Source organism: Artemia sp. Qi Xiang Cuo, unplaced genomic scaffold, assembly GCF_049724085.1.
Source record: "Artemia sp. Qi Xiang Cuo unplaced genomic scaffold, ASM4972408v1 HiC_scaffold_2954, whole genome shotgun sequence".
NCBI classification, from domain to species: domain Eukaryota; kingdom Metazoa; phylum Arthropoda; class Branchiopoda; order Anostraca; family Artemiidae; genus Artemia; species Artemia sp. Qi Xiang Cuo.
This window is the reverse complement of record NW_028300808.1, coordinates 1,652,803-1,669,223: the sequence shown is the minus strand read 5'-3', so window position 1 is coordinate 1,669,223 and position 16,421 is coordinate 1,652,803. Positions and strand designations below refer to the sequence as shown.

At 36.1% G+C, this 16,421-nt stretch overlaps 1 protein-coding gene across 1 annotated transcript in view; it reads right to left on the bottom strand.

Moving 5' to 3' along the window:
• Positions 1 to 954: 954 nt before the first annotated feature.
• Positions 955 to 16,421, bottom strand: part of LOC148938364 (leukocyte tyrosine kinase receptor-like) — a 34,508-nt gene continuing 19,041 nt past the window's right edge. Inside the window, exons 4-5 of the mRNA XM_089107852.1 lie at positions 4,972 to 5,128; positions 955 to 1,227 (exon numbers count right to left, since the gene is read on the bottom strand). Of these exons, the coding sequence (XP_088963978.1) occupies positions 955 to 1,227; positions 4,972 to 5,128 (430 nt within the window). The remainder of the gene's footprint in view (positions 1,228 to 4,971; positions 5,129 to 16,421) is intronic.

Below are 16,421 nucleotides of genomic sequence, written 5' to 3'. Positions count from 1 at the left end.
ATGCTGTGAAAAGGTGCCAAGGAACGTAATCTCCCCAAATAACACCATTATAGGTACTCTAAGACACCTCGCTTCCATCCCTCCAAAAATATTTTATTCAGAGATTTCTTGTTAAAAAATTATCCAATCACTAATTAGAATCAATCACACTCCTATTATTCAAACATTAATTAACATCGTTCATAGAGTCCAATTTGCGAATTCCTTATCCCTTTTTGCAAATGTCAATCAAACAATTCCGATTGTAGCATCCAATTTTTTAATAACAAACTACCCCCGAGTTACAGTCCAATTCGCAAATCCCTTACCCGTTTTTTGCAAATGTCAATCAAACAATTCTGATTGTATCATCCAATTTTTTAATAACAAACTACTCTCGAGTTACGCTCCAATTCGCAAATTCCTTACCCCTTTTTGCAAATGTCAATCAAACAATTCTGATTGTAGCATCTAATTTTTTAATAACAAACTACTCTCGAGTTAAGGCAATCTTCCAAAAATCAGAAAAACCAGTCGCCTAAAAAACGGATGTTGCCTCAAAAACCACTCTAATTATCTTATAAAGCATTGACTATAGTTTCAAAACATGCTCGGCCACTTTCTAGCGTGCCAGCTTTTAAAATGTCCATGTGATAGTGTAGTGTCTCACCCATGGGTTTTTCTTGTAGGGTTCATATCTATTACACTTTTGAGCATATTCTTGTAGGCGTGAATGTACGCTTGAATGTACGCTTGAAACTGTGCATATGAATACTACTCAGGGGGCCAAAAAAGCTAGGCGGCCAATCTCCCCTTCCGCACTTGACGCCACTGGTGTTAAATAAGCAAAGTTTACAAAAAACAACGGGAGTTCAAAACCCACCCATTGTTATACAATAGAATACAGTGATGACAATCTTGATGACATTACAGTGAGGATAATGTTTATTATTTTAATCAGTATAATGAAAATATTTAACCTGCGAAAGTATCATGTTCGTCGCCGTTTCTTCCATGCTCCATTGAGAATGAAAAATTCAATCCTCTTCCATCAATGTCTCCAACTTCATCAGGTTGATCCCACCCAGCGCCACCACCACCAGCAGCAATTACTAATGGAATACTTTGGCCTGTTCTTATGTCAATTTTATAGATGTATGTTGCCCCTCCTCCTCCCCCACTTCTTCTTTCAACATCGTTGCTACCTTTAGTACGAAAAGGCGACGATCCTCTTTTCCCAAGTAGAAGCTTGAAAAGAAACAAGATAATTGTTGTTTTAATATGATTATTCGATATATTTATTCTGGAGACTTTTATATCCGAATTGTGTTATTAATGAGTGTTATAGATAATTTTGGAGACCACACTGCCTTTCCATTACGTTCAAAATAGTTCAAAATAGAAATAAAATCCTTTTTTAATAGACAGTGTATAATAAATTTCACAAAAAATACCAGATATTTCGGTCACTGTATATGTGACCGAAATATCTGGTAATTTTTGTGAAATTTATTATACTCTGTCTATTAAAAAAGGATTTTATCCCTATTTTGAACTGTTATTTTATCGTAATAAGTGTTATTAATTAATAAGCCCCAGACAGTTATTATTAATAAGTGTATTAATAAGTGTTAGAAGTGTTATTAATACCTCAACAAAAAAATTTCTTGCTACCAGGAAAAACTTTAATTTTTTTCGACAAAAAATAACTGTCTGGGGCTCAGTCATTATATTTTTTCAACATTCAAAGACAACATTTATGTAGTTATCATCACTCCTCAATGTCATTTTAGTCATAAGCTATTTCAGTTTTTTAGTTTTTAGCAAATTTAGAGGTATAGCCTAAGCAGGCACGTACGCAGAAATTTGGGCCGGGGGGGGGGGCAAATCCTTCAAACCCATTATTCTGTGAGAAAAATCAGAAAACTATGGGAAAATGAAAAAAAATTGTGAGATTTCGGGGGGGCGGGCCCAAATGTCCCCCTGCGCACGTCCCTGAGCCTAAGTACTCTTTTTTACTCTTTTTAGTCTGGTAATTCTTTCTCATTCCTTTTCTCAAACCTAACATAAAACCCGATAATACTAATACTACTACTAACAACTCACCGCAGCATCAAGCCGACTGAGAACAACACAGCTATACACGCTCCTCTTCCTTCATCCCAATCTATTCAAAGTCTGCCTTTTTAAACCCTCCCAGGAAGTTCCTATTTCCCTTAAATCTTTCTTTATGACATCCTCCCATCCCAGCCGCGGATGACCTACTTTCCGTTTAGCCTTTGACGATTCGCCAAAAAGGACAATCTTCGGCAATTTGTCACCCTTCATCCACAGAGTATGCCCAAGCCTTCTCAACCTGTCTCTCATTTTAGCCCTAGTAAGCGGGATTTAATTACAGTTTTCGTACCGCCTACTGTTTGAAATACGGTCGGTCAGCCAGGTAACCAGAACAATCCATAGGCAATTTCTCTGGAAAACATCTAGCAAATCTTCATCCACTTCTCAGGGTGAGCATGCTTCAGAACCATATTTGACGACGGTCATCACCGTAGCTTCCAATATTCTAATCTTAGTTTGCAGACTTATGTTCCTATTCTCTAAACTTTTTTTCAATTTTTTTGCCTTAGCTATTCTACTTTAAACATCTTCACTACTCCCACCGTCTTTCCTAATAATACTACCAAGGTAAGTGAAGCTGTCCGTCTGATCGGTCTTTTCGTTACCCAGCGTAACCCTTTCATCTTCATTTATTCCTAGCCTTAGTGACTCATTCTACTTAACATTAATTTTCAATCCTATTAAAGCACCCTGAGCTCGCAAAACCTCTAAAAGTTTATTCATTTTGCTCACACTTTTATCCGGATAAAAGTGTGGGATAATATACATATATATATATATATATATATATATATATATATATATATATATATATATATATATATATATATATATATTTGTTCGTTTTAACTTCGCTCTTTACTTTCCTAAGAAAAACCTTGTTTTTCAAATTAATACCATATAAAAATAGAGAATATAATCTCTTAACATTAATTTTCAATCCTATTAAAGCACCCTGAGCTCGCAAAACCTCTAAAAGTTTATTCATTTTGCTCACACTTTTATCCGGGATAAAAGTGTGGGATATTATATATATATATATATATATATATATATATATATATATATATATATATATATATATATATATATATATATATATATATATATATATATATATATATATATATATATATATATATATATATATATATATATATTTGTTCGTTTTAACTTCGCTCTTTACTTTCCTAAGAAAAACCTTGTTTTTCAAATTAATACCATATAAAAATAGAGAATATAATCTCCAGTATATCGTGTAATCCCGCTTTACTCCAAGCGCACAATAACGCTAGAAAGATATTTCCCTGCCCTTACTACCATGTTAACTACCAAACAAATATGATTATTAATAAATCCCTTCCTAGCATGCATCCTAACTAGTAAAGTCGCTATAAAAATCTGATCTACCGTAGAATAACCCTTGTTTGGTCTTTCTTGTATTTAATTAATTTTTTTTCGTTTTTCCAACCAAATATCAAATCTTCAGTATAAAATCTTACAAGAGCACTTACCAAAACTATTCCATAAGTCAACACTTTTATTGTTTACATGTAAGGACGAATCACCTTTTCAGAAAAGTGGGACTATAATTAAGGTTGACGATTGCGAATGCTACTGAGGCTTTTAAATAATATCCGAAAATACTGCTGATATTAATGAAATGGTCTAAGTGCTGCTACAAACCCAAAGGTGAGCGGGAATACCTTCTGTCAAAGACGCGAAAGATGCCTTTATTTTCTTGAACTCCTCCAAGTTTCCTCCTCTGAAATATTCCATAAAAACTCCAGATTATCTTGGCTAGGCGATGTTTGAAGGGTCTTACATTTCTCTAATATGTGCTTAATTTCGATTGTCGAATTCTCACTCCAACAAAGCATGTCTTTTTCTCTTTTTTCTAAATCCCCTGCCTAACTTTCCACTTGTGTTAATAATTGTACTAGGTTCTGGTTTTCCAAAATTTATCTTGAGCTGCCAAAGTTTCCAATGACTGCTGGTATAGAAAGCTTTATTAAGTTGGTCTGCATGTAGCTCATCAAATGCTCTTTTTTTTACTTTTAATCAATCTTTTATACTCTCTTCTCGTTACTTTATAATCACAGTTGAGCTTATCATTCTCTTCAGTGCACAAAACTTTCCGCTTTTACACTGCGAGTCCAAGCCACTCCCTCTGAGAAGTGCATTTGTCGTTGAAAAACCCTATTATCTTTTATCCTTTCTGACTTTAAAACATAGCTCTAGCAACCCTCTCTAGGGAATCTTCTATTTTTCCTTCTTTTGGTATTATTGTCATCTGTTCTAGTTCCTGCTGGAATACATCTGATGGAATATTTTCAATAAATATGTTCTCTGCGTCCGGTTCAAACTTCAACCCCTTTTTACCACCTCTTTCCATGCTATAGAATCAACAATCCTTTTACGTGCATTTTCTTCTGACTCGTCCTAATTCCTACTAAATAACTTTAATGAAGCCCCAATGAGAGTCTGATAAGATCTGGCCAACAAGCAAATCGCAATTTTGGGAAAATGGAGAAATATCATGAGTCGGTTTATTTGAGGTAAAATGCAGATGTTGCTTTAAGGTTGAACAAATAATTTTTGTTTGTTTTATATTTCAACTTTACTTTTCACTTCGCTTAAAAAGTTTTTTTTTGGGTAAATGAATATAGCGAAATAAGGGTAAAAAATATTGGAGTTTGATGAAAATAGCACAAAATATTAACTTGCTCAGTCGAGAATAAATAATCAGAACTGTTAATAAGTAGAAATACAATCTTAATAAAAGAAATCCCATTTTAGTGTTAGTCTTTTATTATTATTTAGGAATCACCCAACTCAGATTAGCTTATCCATTTTATGCGTGTTAGTGTATACCTGCTCTGGTTTTCCGAGACCCTCCTGACCAATTACCATGTGCAGCTTTTGTCCAGCAGTAAGTGTTAGAACGGCTCGAACTCGGGCTCCCCTTCCTCCTGTTCTATTTGTTTTACCGTTTATGGCCATACCACCGCTAGCACCTTTGGCAAATATCCTATAAAACAAATAGTACGTTATTTCAATTAAGACTTGAAAGCGCAGATGCATTTATTAAAACATAACCACAGTAAATGGTGGTTGACTTGATATATAGCTAGAACTAAGCCTTATTTACGCATTATTCCTCATCAACAACATAATAATTTTTTTCCCCATTCAACACTATACTCGGCTGATTTAGTTCCAGCTTCTGAATTATATTATAGCCGATCCTATTAATTCCTCTTTTCCATTTGCAGATTCTTGCATCAAAGTGTATTTAGTAAAAAACCGAATCTTAACTGTGTATCCCCAGCTTCCACAATAATATGGAGCAGCAACTTAAAAACCCCTAAATTAGTCATTTAATTATCAATCAATTCTTAGAAGCTAATCTATGTAACCCAAGATCTATTTGAATATTAATAACGCTAAAACACACTCGAAAACACATTACATAAGCCTAAACAATTAAGAGGTGTTCTTCCATATATTGTTTTATTTACTTATTTATAATGGAGGTTGCTCGAAAAGCATCCTCCATTGTTCCAAGAGCATGGTGGATTATCTTGACCACAGTTTTTTTTTTTTTTTTGACATTGGAATCGTTGAAATGTCTTTACTATAGTCAGTAAACAACAAATTCAGTTATAGTCAGAAGCTATTTTCACAACAGGTAAAAACCAGAATTCAAACCGGATTTCATCGAAAATGTTTACCTTCTTATCTATCAGAACTGCCCCTATCTGCAGTGGCCATGGGCTAAAATTTCTGTACAAGTAGGCATCTGAATACGATGTTTTATATTACAAGGAGAAAGAGATACATTTAATTTCCACAAGATATGAACACATTTAATATGCATTTAGCGTTTAATATACTAAAGGAGGCTAAAGGTTTAATTCAATTTAAATAATTAAAATTGAACATGTAAAATTTGAGTCTTGTGATTTTTATTTTCATTTCAATGCTACTGGAAAAGGGAAAATTTGTTATATAATTCGCTTTCAATGAAGAGCCAATGACGCAAGGCTTTAGATTTATACAGTTAGGGAAGGAGGCATTAGCCACATCCTGTTTGTAGTGAAACTAAATTTGTCCTGAACGGTTTAGGGAAGAAATATGATTAAACTAAATATTTGAAATATGATATCAGCTGCTGAAAAGCCCATCATTTCAAAATTTAATTTTACAGTAATTTCATTTTTATTTTCAATGTTGTAATTAAGTATTTAATATTTTTTCCCATTTTGAGTTTGATTTGCCTACATTCAATTTTAGCTGTACTCGTTTTAAGATTTATATATTCATTTATCCTATAATTATACAACAAAAGAAAAAAAAAATGAAAGCAATACGAAACCGGAAGAATGGATTAACAAGAACAGTGCAAGAAGAGATAGCAAAAACTAAAAACAATATTTAAAAAAATAAACCCAAAACAATTAACCCCCTCTCCCTCCCGCAAAAAAAGCAAGCCAAATGTATTTAAGCTGCCCCATTCCCATCCGGGTAATAAGAGTCCAGCCTAACACAGGTTAGATTTTGATTACTTTTTGTTTTATTGACGAGCAATTCTGATTTCCCCTTCTCTTCTTCACTTGATTAGTCGCAATACCTTTTTTCTAATTGTTAGACGTTTCTGTTCTTTTCTGATTTTTTATCGGCATTGAACATGCTTCGTTTGGCACATCTAAAGGTATTTGCGGTCTTTTTCATCTTTCCTTGTCCTTTTTCGGTGGCTAGCGTTTACCCCCCCCCCCCGAAAATGCAACCTGAGGAAAATAACCCCCCCCCCCCAGAAAATGCTCCCTAGAAAAAACAGAGAAAATATCCCCCCCTCTGAGAGAATATCATCCCTACGCAGCTGGTTGGTCTCCAATCCCCTTGGACTTAAAAAAGGACTAGAATACTCAATTTCTGATCTAATGAGCTCAGTCCGAAGTTTCTTTGACCTTGAGGTGGAAATGTGGATAAGGAAGGGACAATCCCCTCCTTTAAGGAATAAATTCTGCTCATTTTGAGGTTTATTGTTATTCTTTACTTACAGAATAACACCATATACCAGATATATGCGCAGAAATTATAAGGGAGTTTGATGTGTTTTTAGAAGTTCCTTTTGTACCCCTGCCCGCCCCCCAAAAAACTTTGCTGGTAAATACACTTTTTGCTGGCTTTTTGTTGGAAAACTGTTCACGGAGGGGATTACCGGCATGATTTTAAAAGGAATCAGAAATTAAAGTATTTTTCAAATGAAAAGTCACCCATGGTAACCTAACCTAAATGAATCTAACTTAAAAGCAGTTAACTTAATGTAACCTAACCTAGTGAGGATATGACAGCCATATGAGGGAAATGATAGAATCTATGTCTTTGTATGTGTTTTTGTCTCTCTCACTCTCTAAGCCTGTGTCTCTTGGCGGGTGTTTGCTTGTCGCAATGCCTGTCTTTGTCGGTCTATATGTCTGAATCTATGTATTGGTATGTGTTTTTGTCTCTCTCACTCTGTTTACCTGTGTGTCTGGGTGGATGTTTGCTTGTCACCCAGTGCCTGTCTTTTGTTGGTTTACATGTCTGAATTTATGTATTTGTATGCGCTTTTGTCCCTCTCACTCTCTCCGCGTGTCTGGGCTGGTTTTCGCTTGTCCAAGTGCGTATCTTTGTCGATTTGTGTGTCTGAATCTATGCATTTGTATGTGTTTTTGCCTTTCTCAATCTCTGTGGCTGTGTTTCTGGGCGGGTGTTTGCTGTCTCTCTCACTCTCTAAGCCTCTGTGTTTGGACGGGTATTTGCTTGTCCCGGTACCTGTCTTTGTCGGTTTGTATATGTGAATTAACGTAATTGTACATGTTTTTGTGTCTCTCACTCTTTCTGCCGGTCTGTCTGTCTTGGCGGGTGTTTGCTTGTCCCAGTGCGTGTCTTTGTCGGTTTGTACGTCTGAATCTATATATTTGTATGTTTTTTGTCTCTCTAACTCTCTTTGCCTGTGTGTCTGGGCGAGTGTTTGTTGTCTCTCTCACTCTCTCTGCCTGCATGTTTGGGCGGGTGTTTGCTTGTCCCAGTGTCTGTCTTTGCCGGTTTGTATGTGTGAATCTATATATTTGTACATGCTTTTGTCTCTCTTACTCTCTATGCTTGTGTCTCTGGGTGGGTGTTTGTATGTGTTAGTATATGTAGTTTTCGGTTTGCATGTCTGAATCTATGTATTTGTATGCGTTTTGTCTCTCTCGCCCTCTTGGCCTGTTTGTCCGGGCGGGTGTTTGCTGTCTCTCTCACTCTCTAGACCTTTTTGTCTGGGTGGGTATTTGCTTGTTCCAGTGTCTGTCTTTTTCGGTTTGTATGTGTGAATCTGTGTATTTGTAGATGTTTTTGTCTCTCTCACTTTTTCTGCCTTTCTGTCTGGGCGGGTGTTTGCTTGTGTCTCTGGGTGGGTGTTTGCTGTCTCTCTCACTCTCTAGGCCTGTGTGTGTGGCTGGGTGTTTGCTTGTCCCAGTGCCTGTCTTTGTCGATTTGTATGTCTGAATCTATGCATTTGTATGTGTTTTTGTCTCTCTCACTCTCTTTGTCTGTGTGTCTGGGTGGGTGTTTGCATGTCCCAGTGCCTGTCTTTTTCGGTTTGCATGTCTGAATTTATGCATTTGTATGTGTTTTTGTCTTTCTCATTTTATTTGCCTGTGTGTCTGGGCGCATGTTTGTATATCCTAGTGTATGTCTTTGTTGGTTTGCATGTCTGAATTTATATATTTGTATACGTTTTTGTCACTCTTAATCTCTAAGCCTATGTGTCTGGGCAGGTATTTGCTTGTCCCCGTGCCTGTCTTTGTCAGTTTGTATGTGTGAATCTATGTATTTGTACATGTTTTTGGCTCTCTCACTTTTTCTGCCTTTCTGTCTGGGCGGGTGTTTGCTCACTCTCTAGACCTTTTTGTCTGGGCGGGTATTTGCTTGTTCCAGTGTCTGTCTTTCTCGGTTTGTACGTGTGAATCTATGTATTTGTACATGTTTTTGTCTCTCTCACTTTTTCTGCCTTTTTGTCTTGGCGTGTGTTTGCTTGTGTCTCTGGGTGGGTGTTTGCTGTCTCTCTCACTCTCTAGGCCTGTGTGTGTGGCTGGGTGTTTGCTTGTCCCAGTGCCTGTCTTTGTCGGTTTGCGTGTCTGAATCTATGTATTTGTATGTGTTTTTTTCTCTCTCGCTCTCTATGTCTGAGTGCCTGGGCGGATGTTTGCATGTCCCAGTGTCTGTCTTTGTTGGTTTGAATGTCTGAATTTATGCATTTGTATGTGTTTTTGTCTTTCTCATTTTATTTGCCTGTGTGTCTGGGCAGATGTTTGTATATCCTAGTGTATGTCTTTGTTGGTTTGCATGTCTGAATTTATATATTTGTATGCGTTTTTGTCACTCTTAATATCTAAGCCTATGTCTCTGGGCAGGTGTTTGCTTGTCCCCGTGCCTGTCTTTGTCAGTTTGTATGTCTAAGTCTATTTTTTTGTATGTGTTTTTGCATCTCTCACTTTCTAAGCCTGTGTGTCTGGGTAGGTGTTTGTTTTCACCAGTGCCTGTCTTTGTCGGTTTGTATGTCTGAATCAATGTGTTTGTATGTGTTTTTGTCTCTCTCACTTTCTATGCTTGTGTGTCTGGGTGGGTGTTTGCATGTCCCAGTGTCTGTCTTTGTTGGTTTGCATGTCTGAATTTATATATTTGTATACGTTTTTGTCTCCCCCACTTTCTTTGCCTGTCTGTCTGGGCGGGTGTTTCTTGTCTCTCTCACTCTCTTTGCCTGTGTGTCTGGGCGGGTGCTTGCTTGTCCCAGTGACTGTCTCTGTTGGTTTGTATGTGTGAATCTATGTGTTTGTATGTGTTTTTGTCTCTCTCACTCTCTACGCATGTGTGTCTGGGTGGGTGTTTGCATGTTCAGTGCCTGTCTTTGTCGGAGTGCATGTCTGAATTTATGTATTTGTAGGCGTTTTTCTCTCTCTCACTCTCTATGCATCTGTGTCTGTTCAGTTGTTTGCTTGTCCGAGTGTCTGTCTTTGTCGGTTCGTATGCCTGAATTTTCCTAGTGTCTGTCTTTGTTGGTTTACATATCTGAATTTATGTGTTTGTATGCGTTTTGTCTCTCTCACTCTCTCTTGTCGGTTTGTATATCCGAATTTATAGGTTTGTAGGCGTTTTTGTCTCTATCAATCTTTAAGCCTGTGTGTCTGATAGGGTGTTTGCTTTTCTGTGGAGATTTTTTAGAAAAAATTCAGCTCATCTCTCTCAGACTTTGTTAAAAGTACTGTTAACCTGTCTCAGTTTCTAAAATATCCCCTATGAGCCTGCTAGTAGTATCTACGTCTCTGAAAATTCCTTTTCTTACATCTCCGACTTTTTAATAAACATTATAAACGTTTGACATGCTAGCGTACCCTGAAGACAATGGAAACATTATAAAGTATTGCATATAATGTTGTTATTGAAATAACGACATGTAGAATATTAACATAAAAATATCTTACATACATTATTATACATTATTAATATTATTGAATTACTTTGGACATTTTGCATCTGTTCCATAAAATAATTATCATGTTCTCTCTTGATACTAAAGTTACTCTCTTCTCTTAGTCCGTAACCAGCAGAATAATCACTAATCCATTTTGAGTCATACACAATTTTTAGTGGGGTGTCACCTACAGGTTCGATATGCATTTCGCCTTTGGTATTATTGGGTTCATTGACTATATGATCAATAGTAGTAATAAGGTTCATTTGCGCTTGATTTTTCATCAATTCATCTTTATATTCCTTGATGACATTGTCTGCCGATGCTCTTTTTATTCTGCCTGTCATTCCACAGTCTATTGTTACATTATTTTTAAACAGATAACAGTTTTAGCACGTAGACAAGATATGATTAATGACATTAGTGCTGGAGTATACGCGTCTTCTTCTTGTCCTCTTTAGAATGCTAATACCGGTAAGACGACGATGGGATATATCAACAGGTAACGTGTTACCACTAACAGTATCAAGAAGTTGTCTCCCATCATCGACGATAATTTTTTGTTTGTGTTCTCTTTGAGCACTAGGTTCTCTGGAGATCTCACTGTCACATATCTATCCTGAGTGATGTTAAATCGTTTCGGTAGTCCAAAGAAATCTAAACTCTCACTGTCATGATAACGCACACATACGTTTCCAATAGTGTTACCACTAGTGCTTTTTAATAGTTAAAATATTGATCTTTTTCAGCATTCAACGCAACGATGATTTTATCGTGTGCACACACTTTTGTCGAATAATTCTTCTTCATTTTTTTTAATATGATATCGGTGATAATTCTTCGAATGTAAGAAAATTACTGATTTTATACAGATAATAAACTAGGTAGTCTTACTAAGTAGCCATAGAGTACCACTGATACAGTCGCTTAGTGTCGTTGAGCATCCAAATAGTAATATACCATATAGTATATACACAAGTTTTAACACTAGTGCGTGTTTAATAGTTAAAATATTGATCTTTGTCAGCATTCAACGCAACGATGATTTTATCGTGTGCACACACTTTTGTCGAATAATTCTTCTTCATTTTTTTTAATATGATATCGGTGATAATTCTTCCAATGTAAGAAAATTACTGATTTTATACAGATAACAAACTAGGTATTCTTACTAAGTAGCCATAGAGTACCACTGGTACAGTCGCTTAGTGTCGTTGAGCATCCATATAGTACCATTGGTACAGCTGCAAGCATAATTCATGTCATTTTAAGATAAGTAAAAAAAAATTGAAAAATTCCTAAGTTCCGAAAATTCCAAGTCAGGAAAAAAGTGCTACTACAAACATTATTTTTCTAACAGTAAGAGTCACAAGTAATATATTTATATCATTCTCATTTTGCATTTTACTCCCGCCAATTACTAGTGCCACAGCCATTTACACATTTGCCTCTCAATTACTTTGACTATCTGTCTTGGCTTGTCTCTTTCTAAAATTAGCCATGTCTTGATGCAACCTACTGCAAAATAATTGATAACTTGAATTCAAAATTCAAGTTATCAAGTATTTTGCAGTAGATTGCATCAAGATATGACTAATTGTAGAAAGAGACAAGCCAAGACAGATAGTCCAAGTAATTGAGAGGCAACTGTCTAAATGGCTGTGGCACGGATAAATGGCGGGAGTAAGTATGACTCTGTTATTGGACACATACTTGTCAGGTTAGTTTTTTTGGAAAGGCATGCCTGCCTAGAGTCTCAGGCATGTTGACCAATAATTTAAAATTGACATAGGACCGTTAGATTACCTGGAATGAGAGGCAAACAAGGCCACGCCCGCCTATGTGTCAATATCATTCCCATTTTGTATTTCGAAAACGCCAAATGTGATGTTTTTTTGTTTTGAGTATATTTCATATCATTAAGACATGTAAAAAAGAGTTGAAAAATGTCCATGGTAAAAAAAATATACAAATAAAAACGGTTAAAATAAATTAAACTTCAAAAAGAGTATAGAAAAATGAGGGGAGGGGGTCAAAAAGTTGGAGGGAGGGGGCCCCTTGGAGGTTAGGGTGAGAGGGCCTTTGGTGGTTGAGGTCCTTGGTGGTTAGGGTCATTGGTGGTTGCAGTTCTTGATGGTTCAAATCCAAAACTGTCTCACTAGTTGATTTCTAAGGATTTCTAAGGATTGTTCTGGATTTCTATATTAAAGTTCTTTTCTTGGCATCTACAAAATTTGCTTCATTTTTAAAATAGGGGAGACTTACCACCCCCTCAGACTTACCTTAGCTGGTTAGCAGTTTTAACCCTTTTATCACTCTCATTCTATCCAAATAAAATAATATTCGTATTATTCCCATCTTAGCTTCAGCCCTATATTCATTAATTAAGAGCTTTTAATGCTACGATATGCTACATGTGCTGATCGCGAATAAATCCCTATTATTCAAATCAGTAATTAAGATCGTTAGAGACCAGAGTTATGCAAATGGGATAACTTTTTGCAAATTGATATAGCTTTATGCAAATGATTTACTTTTGATGCCTGTAATAATGTATGTGATCATTAAATCTAGCTGAAAAATCTATGATCACCGTATATGGTGTGCCGTTAGTAGAAACGTCTCTGATTGGTCCAGAAATGGGCGTTGACTCAGAAACCTGTCTGGCAGGTCTTGTGTAATTCGTGGTAATAAATAGGTTACTACTGATAGGAGTGAATAAGATGGAAGTTTGGTAAGATTAAAATTTTTGAAGTCGAATTTTATTCGATTTTTTTGAGGTTTCGAAAGGCTAAGAAAAGTTTCATAATTAATAGTCAGGGTAAGTCTTTTACCTAAATTCCCAGCCATAAAGCCTTTGGGGGGGAGGGGTAATGGTGTTATATATGCTTTTATTGTTTACTATTGTTGGGTGATTGTTTATGAGTAAGTAAATAACTGTTGATATCTTAATAATAAGTAAATCCAGTCACCTACAACGGGGTGTATAAGGATGATAAGAACACTATAGGCATCGATAAAATTTACGGATGGGTGGCTTTACTGACATAGGTAATAACACTGTTAGAACTAAGATTGAAAAAATGGAAAGCACAGTAGTGACAGTTACCAAGTGCAGTCTTGAATGTAGCGACTTTTAGAAGTTAAGAAAGACACCCTATGAGTTTTATGGAGGAATTATTTAGGAATAATCTTTGACAGTTGCTTTAGCTATTGTATATCAAGTACTAAGCTGTGAGAAAAATATAGTTTGATCAAACTCTTTGCGGTTGTGAGCTATAGGCAAGGAACGACTGATCCAAATAGTGACCAAAACTATAAAAAACGAGTTTCAATAACAATATATACGTGAGAATAATTGATTTTTTATTTTGCTCTTAAGTGTGTAAAATTCCTTGAGTTTAATAATACCAGCAAAAGTTACGGCCCTTATAAAGTTCGTTTAATTTCGAAAAAAATGTGTGAATAAATCAAAAAAGAGGAAAAATTTTGATGAAATTTTCACCATCGAATTAAACATTTCACAGAGCCCTATAGCATAGTTAACTCCCCCCATCCCTCCCCCCCTAGGAAAAATTAGTATTTTTTGAGAAGAATGATCACAGATGCATGTTTTTTTGTTTCTTGTTTCTTTCTTTTTCAAGGGTGATTGTGCCGAACCAACGGTCCTAAAATATTGGAAATGGACTAATTCGAATGAAAATTAAAAGTTCTATTGAAGCACGGTGTCGGACGGTGGTGTACTCGTTCCTAAAATCGTACGTTGTCCATACAAAATAAACAGTAACCAGTAACTGTATAAATGGTACATTCAAATTTAAGGCTTACCCAAAACGTTTATCATTCAGTCAAACCATGTGTTTTTTAAAGCTTAAGGTGACGTATATGTTAAGCCTTGTTTTTATTGCGCTTTTTTCTGGCGAAATGTCTAAGTGTCATGTCAATGGAAAGAGCCTTCCAAAAGCAAAATGTAACTTTTCTCTAATAAAAACCACCTCAAATTCATATATTTTGCCTTTTGAGTCTTATAAACCCTTGAACAAGCTGAAGCTACCAGAAAAGTAAAAAAGCACTCAGTAGAGTTCGTTTGAAAAAGCCGCAGTGAAGATATAGGTTATGTTTCCTAGAAGAAAAAAATGAAAAGTAAACATAAAAACCAAATATTACTTTATTCGTTACAAATCAGAGGTGCAATAGTTTTGCCTGGATTAAGAGCAATATGACTTCAATGTCTTATTTAGTTCTTTTATATTTTATTTAACTTTTTTTCCTCGTGGAACTTCCTATAGAAGCAATTATCGTAGAAACTTTGGAGGGGACTCATTCGATTGGAAATTGAAAGTTCTAGTGCATCGTTTAAGAGTGAACTGATTGGAGGGCAACCAGACTCCTACCCACACTCATTTTAGGCACTTTTCCCTCCCCTTAATCCCCCCCCCCCAAGATATCAGCCACGTTATTCAAAATAGTCATTTAGTCCAAGACCATACCTTCAAGGATGAAATGATCCCCCAAACCCCTTGGGACAAGGAGCTTGGGAGATCACTTATGGAAGCTGCCAATTATTTACATTTATGTCCTTTATTTGGATTTTTTTCAACTGAAAGTAAGGAGCTACATCAAAATTTAAAACGAACAGAAATTATTACGTATGTGAAGGCGGCTGCCCCCTCATCAACACCTCGCTCTTTACGCTGAAGGTTATTAATCCTTTAAAAAAAAGCTTCTTAGCTTTCTAATTAAACGACCCTTGTGTTTCAGGAGTTGTTCTTAAAGAATTGGCTCACAATCCCAACTTTAGCGTAAAGAGTGAGGTGATGAGGAGGGAGAAGCCCCCTTCATATACGTTATTATTTGTGTTCGTTGTAAGTTTTAATACTGTTTCTTACTTTCAGTTGAAAAACTTGTTTTTTTTTAATTTCTGATCGTTTTTTAAATAATGCAAGGAAATCTGGTTCCACTTCCACGAAAAAATCTTCCTCCCCACGGAAATATCCTCTAGACAATTCAATCACGGAAAAAATTCCCCCCGGACAATCACCCGTAACATCCCCACGTGTAATACTGAGACGGAAAAGAGAAGGCAAGACCTGTAAAAAGAATGTCGTAAGTAGATTGTACATATGGAATTTGGGTAAAGCTATAGGAATCTCTATGTTATTTCTGTACTGCCATAGGACCATGTTATTTGCTGTGCTATTTGGGTCATTGACTTACCAAGGTCAACCAGACAGGTTTCTGGTGGGTATAGTCTGGTTTGATGTGTATAGTCTGGTTTGGTTTGGTATAGTCTTGTTTGGTTGGTATATTCTGGTTTGGAGGGTATAGTCAGGTTTGGGTTTTCATAGAGAGTGAGTGGAATATTAATGTTTTGAATAATAGGAGTGTGATTGATTTTAATTAGTGATTGGATAATTTTTTAACATGAAATCTCTGAATAAAATATTTTTTGGGAGAGATGGGTTGATGGTGTACTGTATAATACACAAGTGACGTTTGAACGGTGTTGTCAATTTAAAATAGTGTCTAACATCTTAGTATACTAAAAAGTTGATACTAAGAGGGATTTATATGACAAGAAAAGAAGTTCAATAATGAAATTCAGAACAAACCTTAGAAATCATTGCACTACAAGTAGTAGGGTGTATGTGAGTACGAACCATCAAGGATCATAAGCACCAACGACACTAACCAGCAGAGACATTAGCTCCCCAAAGGTTCCTTACCCCCAAACTCGTTGGGCACCTCCTCCCTCCAACTTTCCCCCCCCCCTCCTCCCTATTTTTTTTTTATTTTTTTTTAACATGATATATTTTTTTCA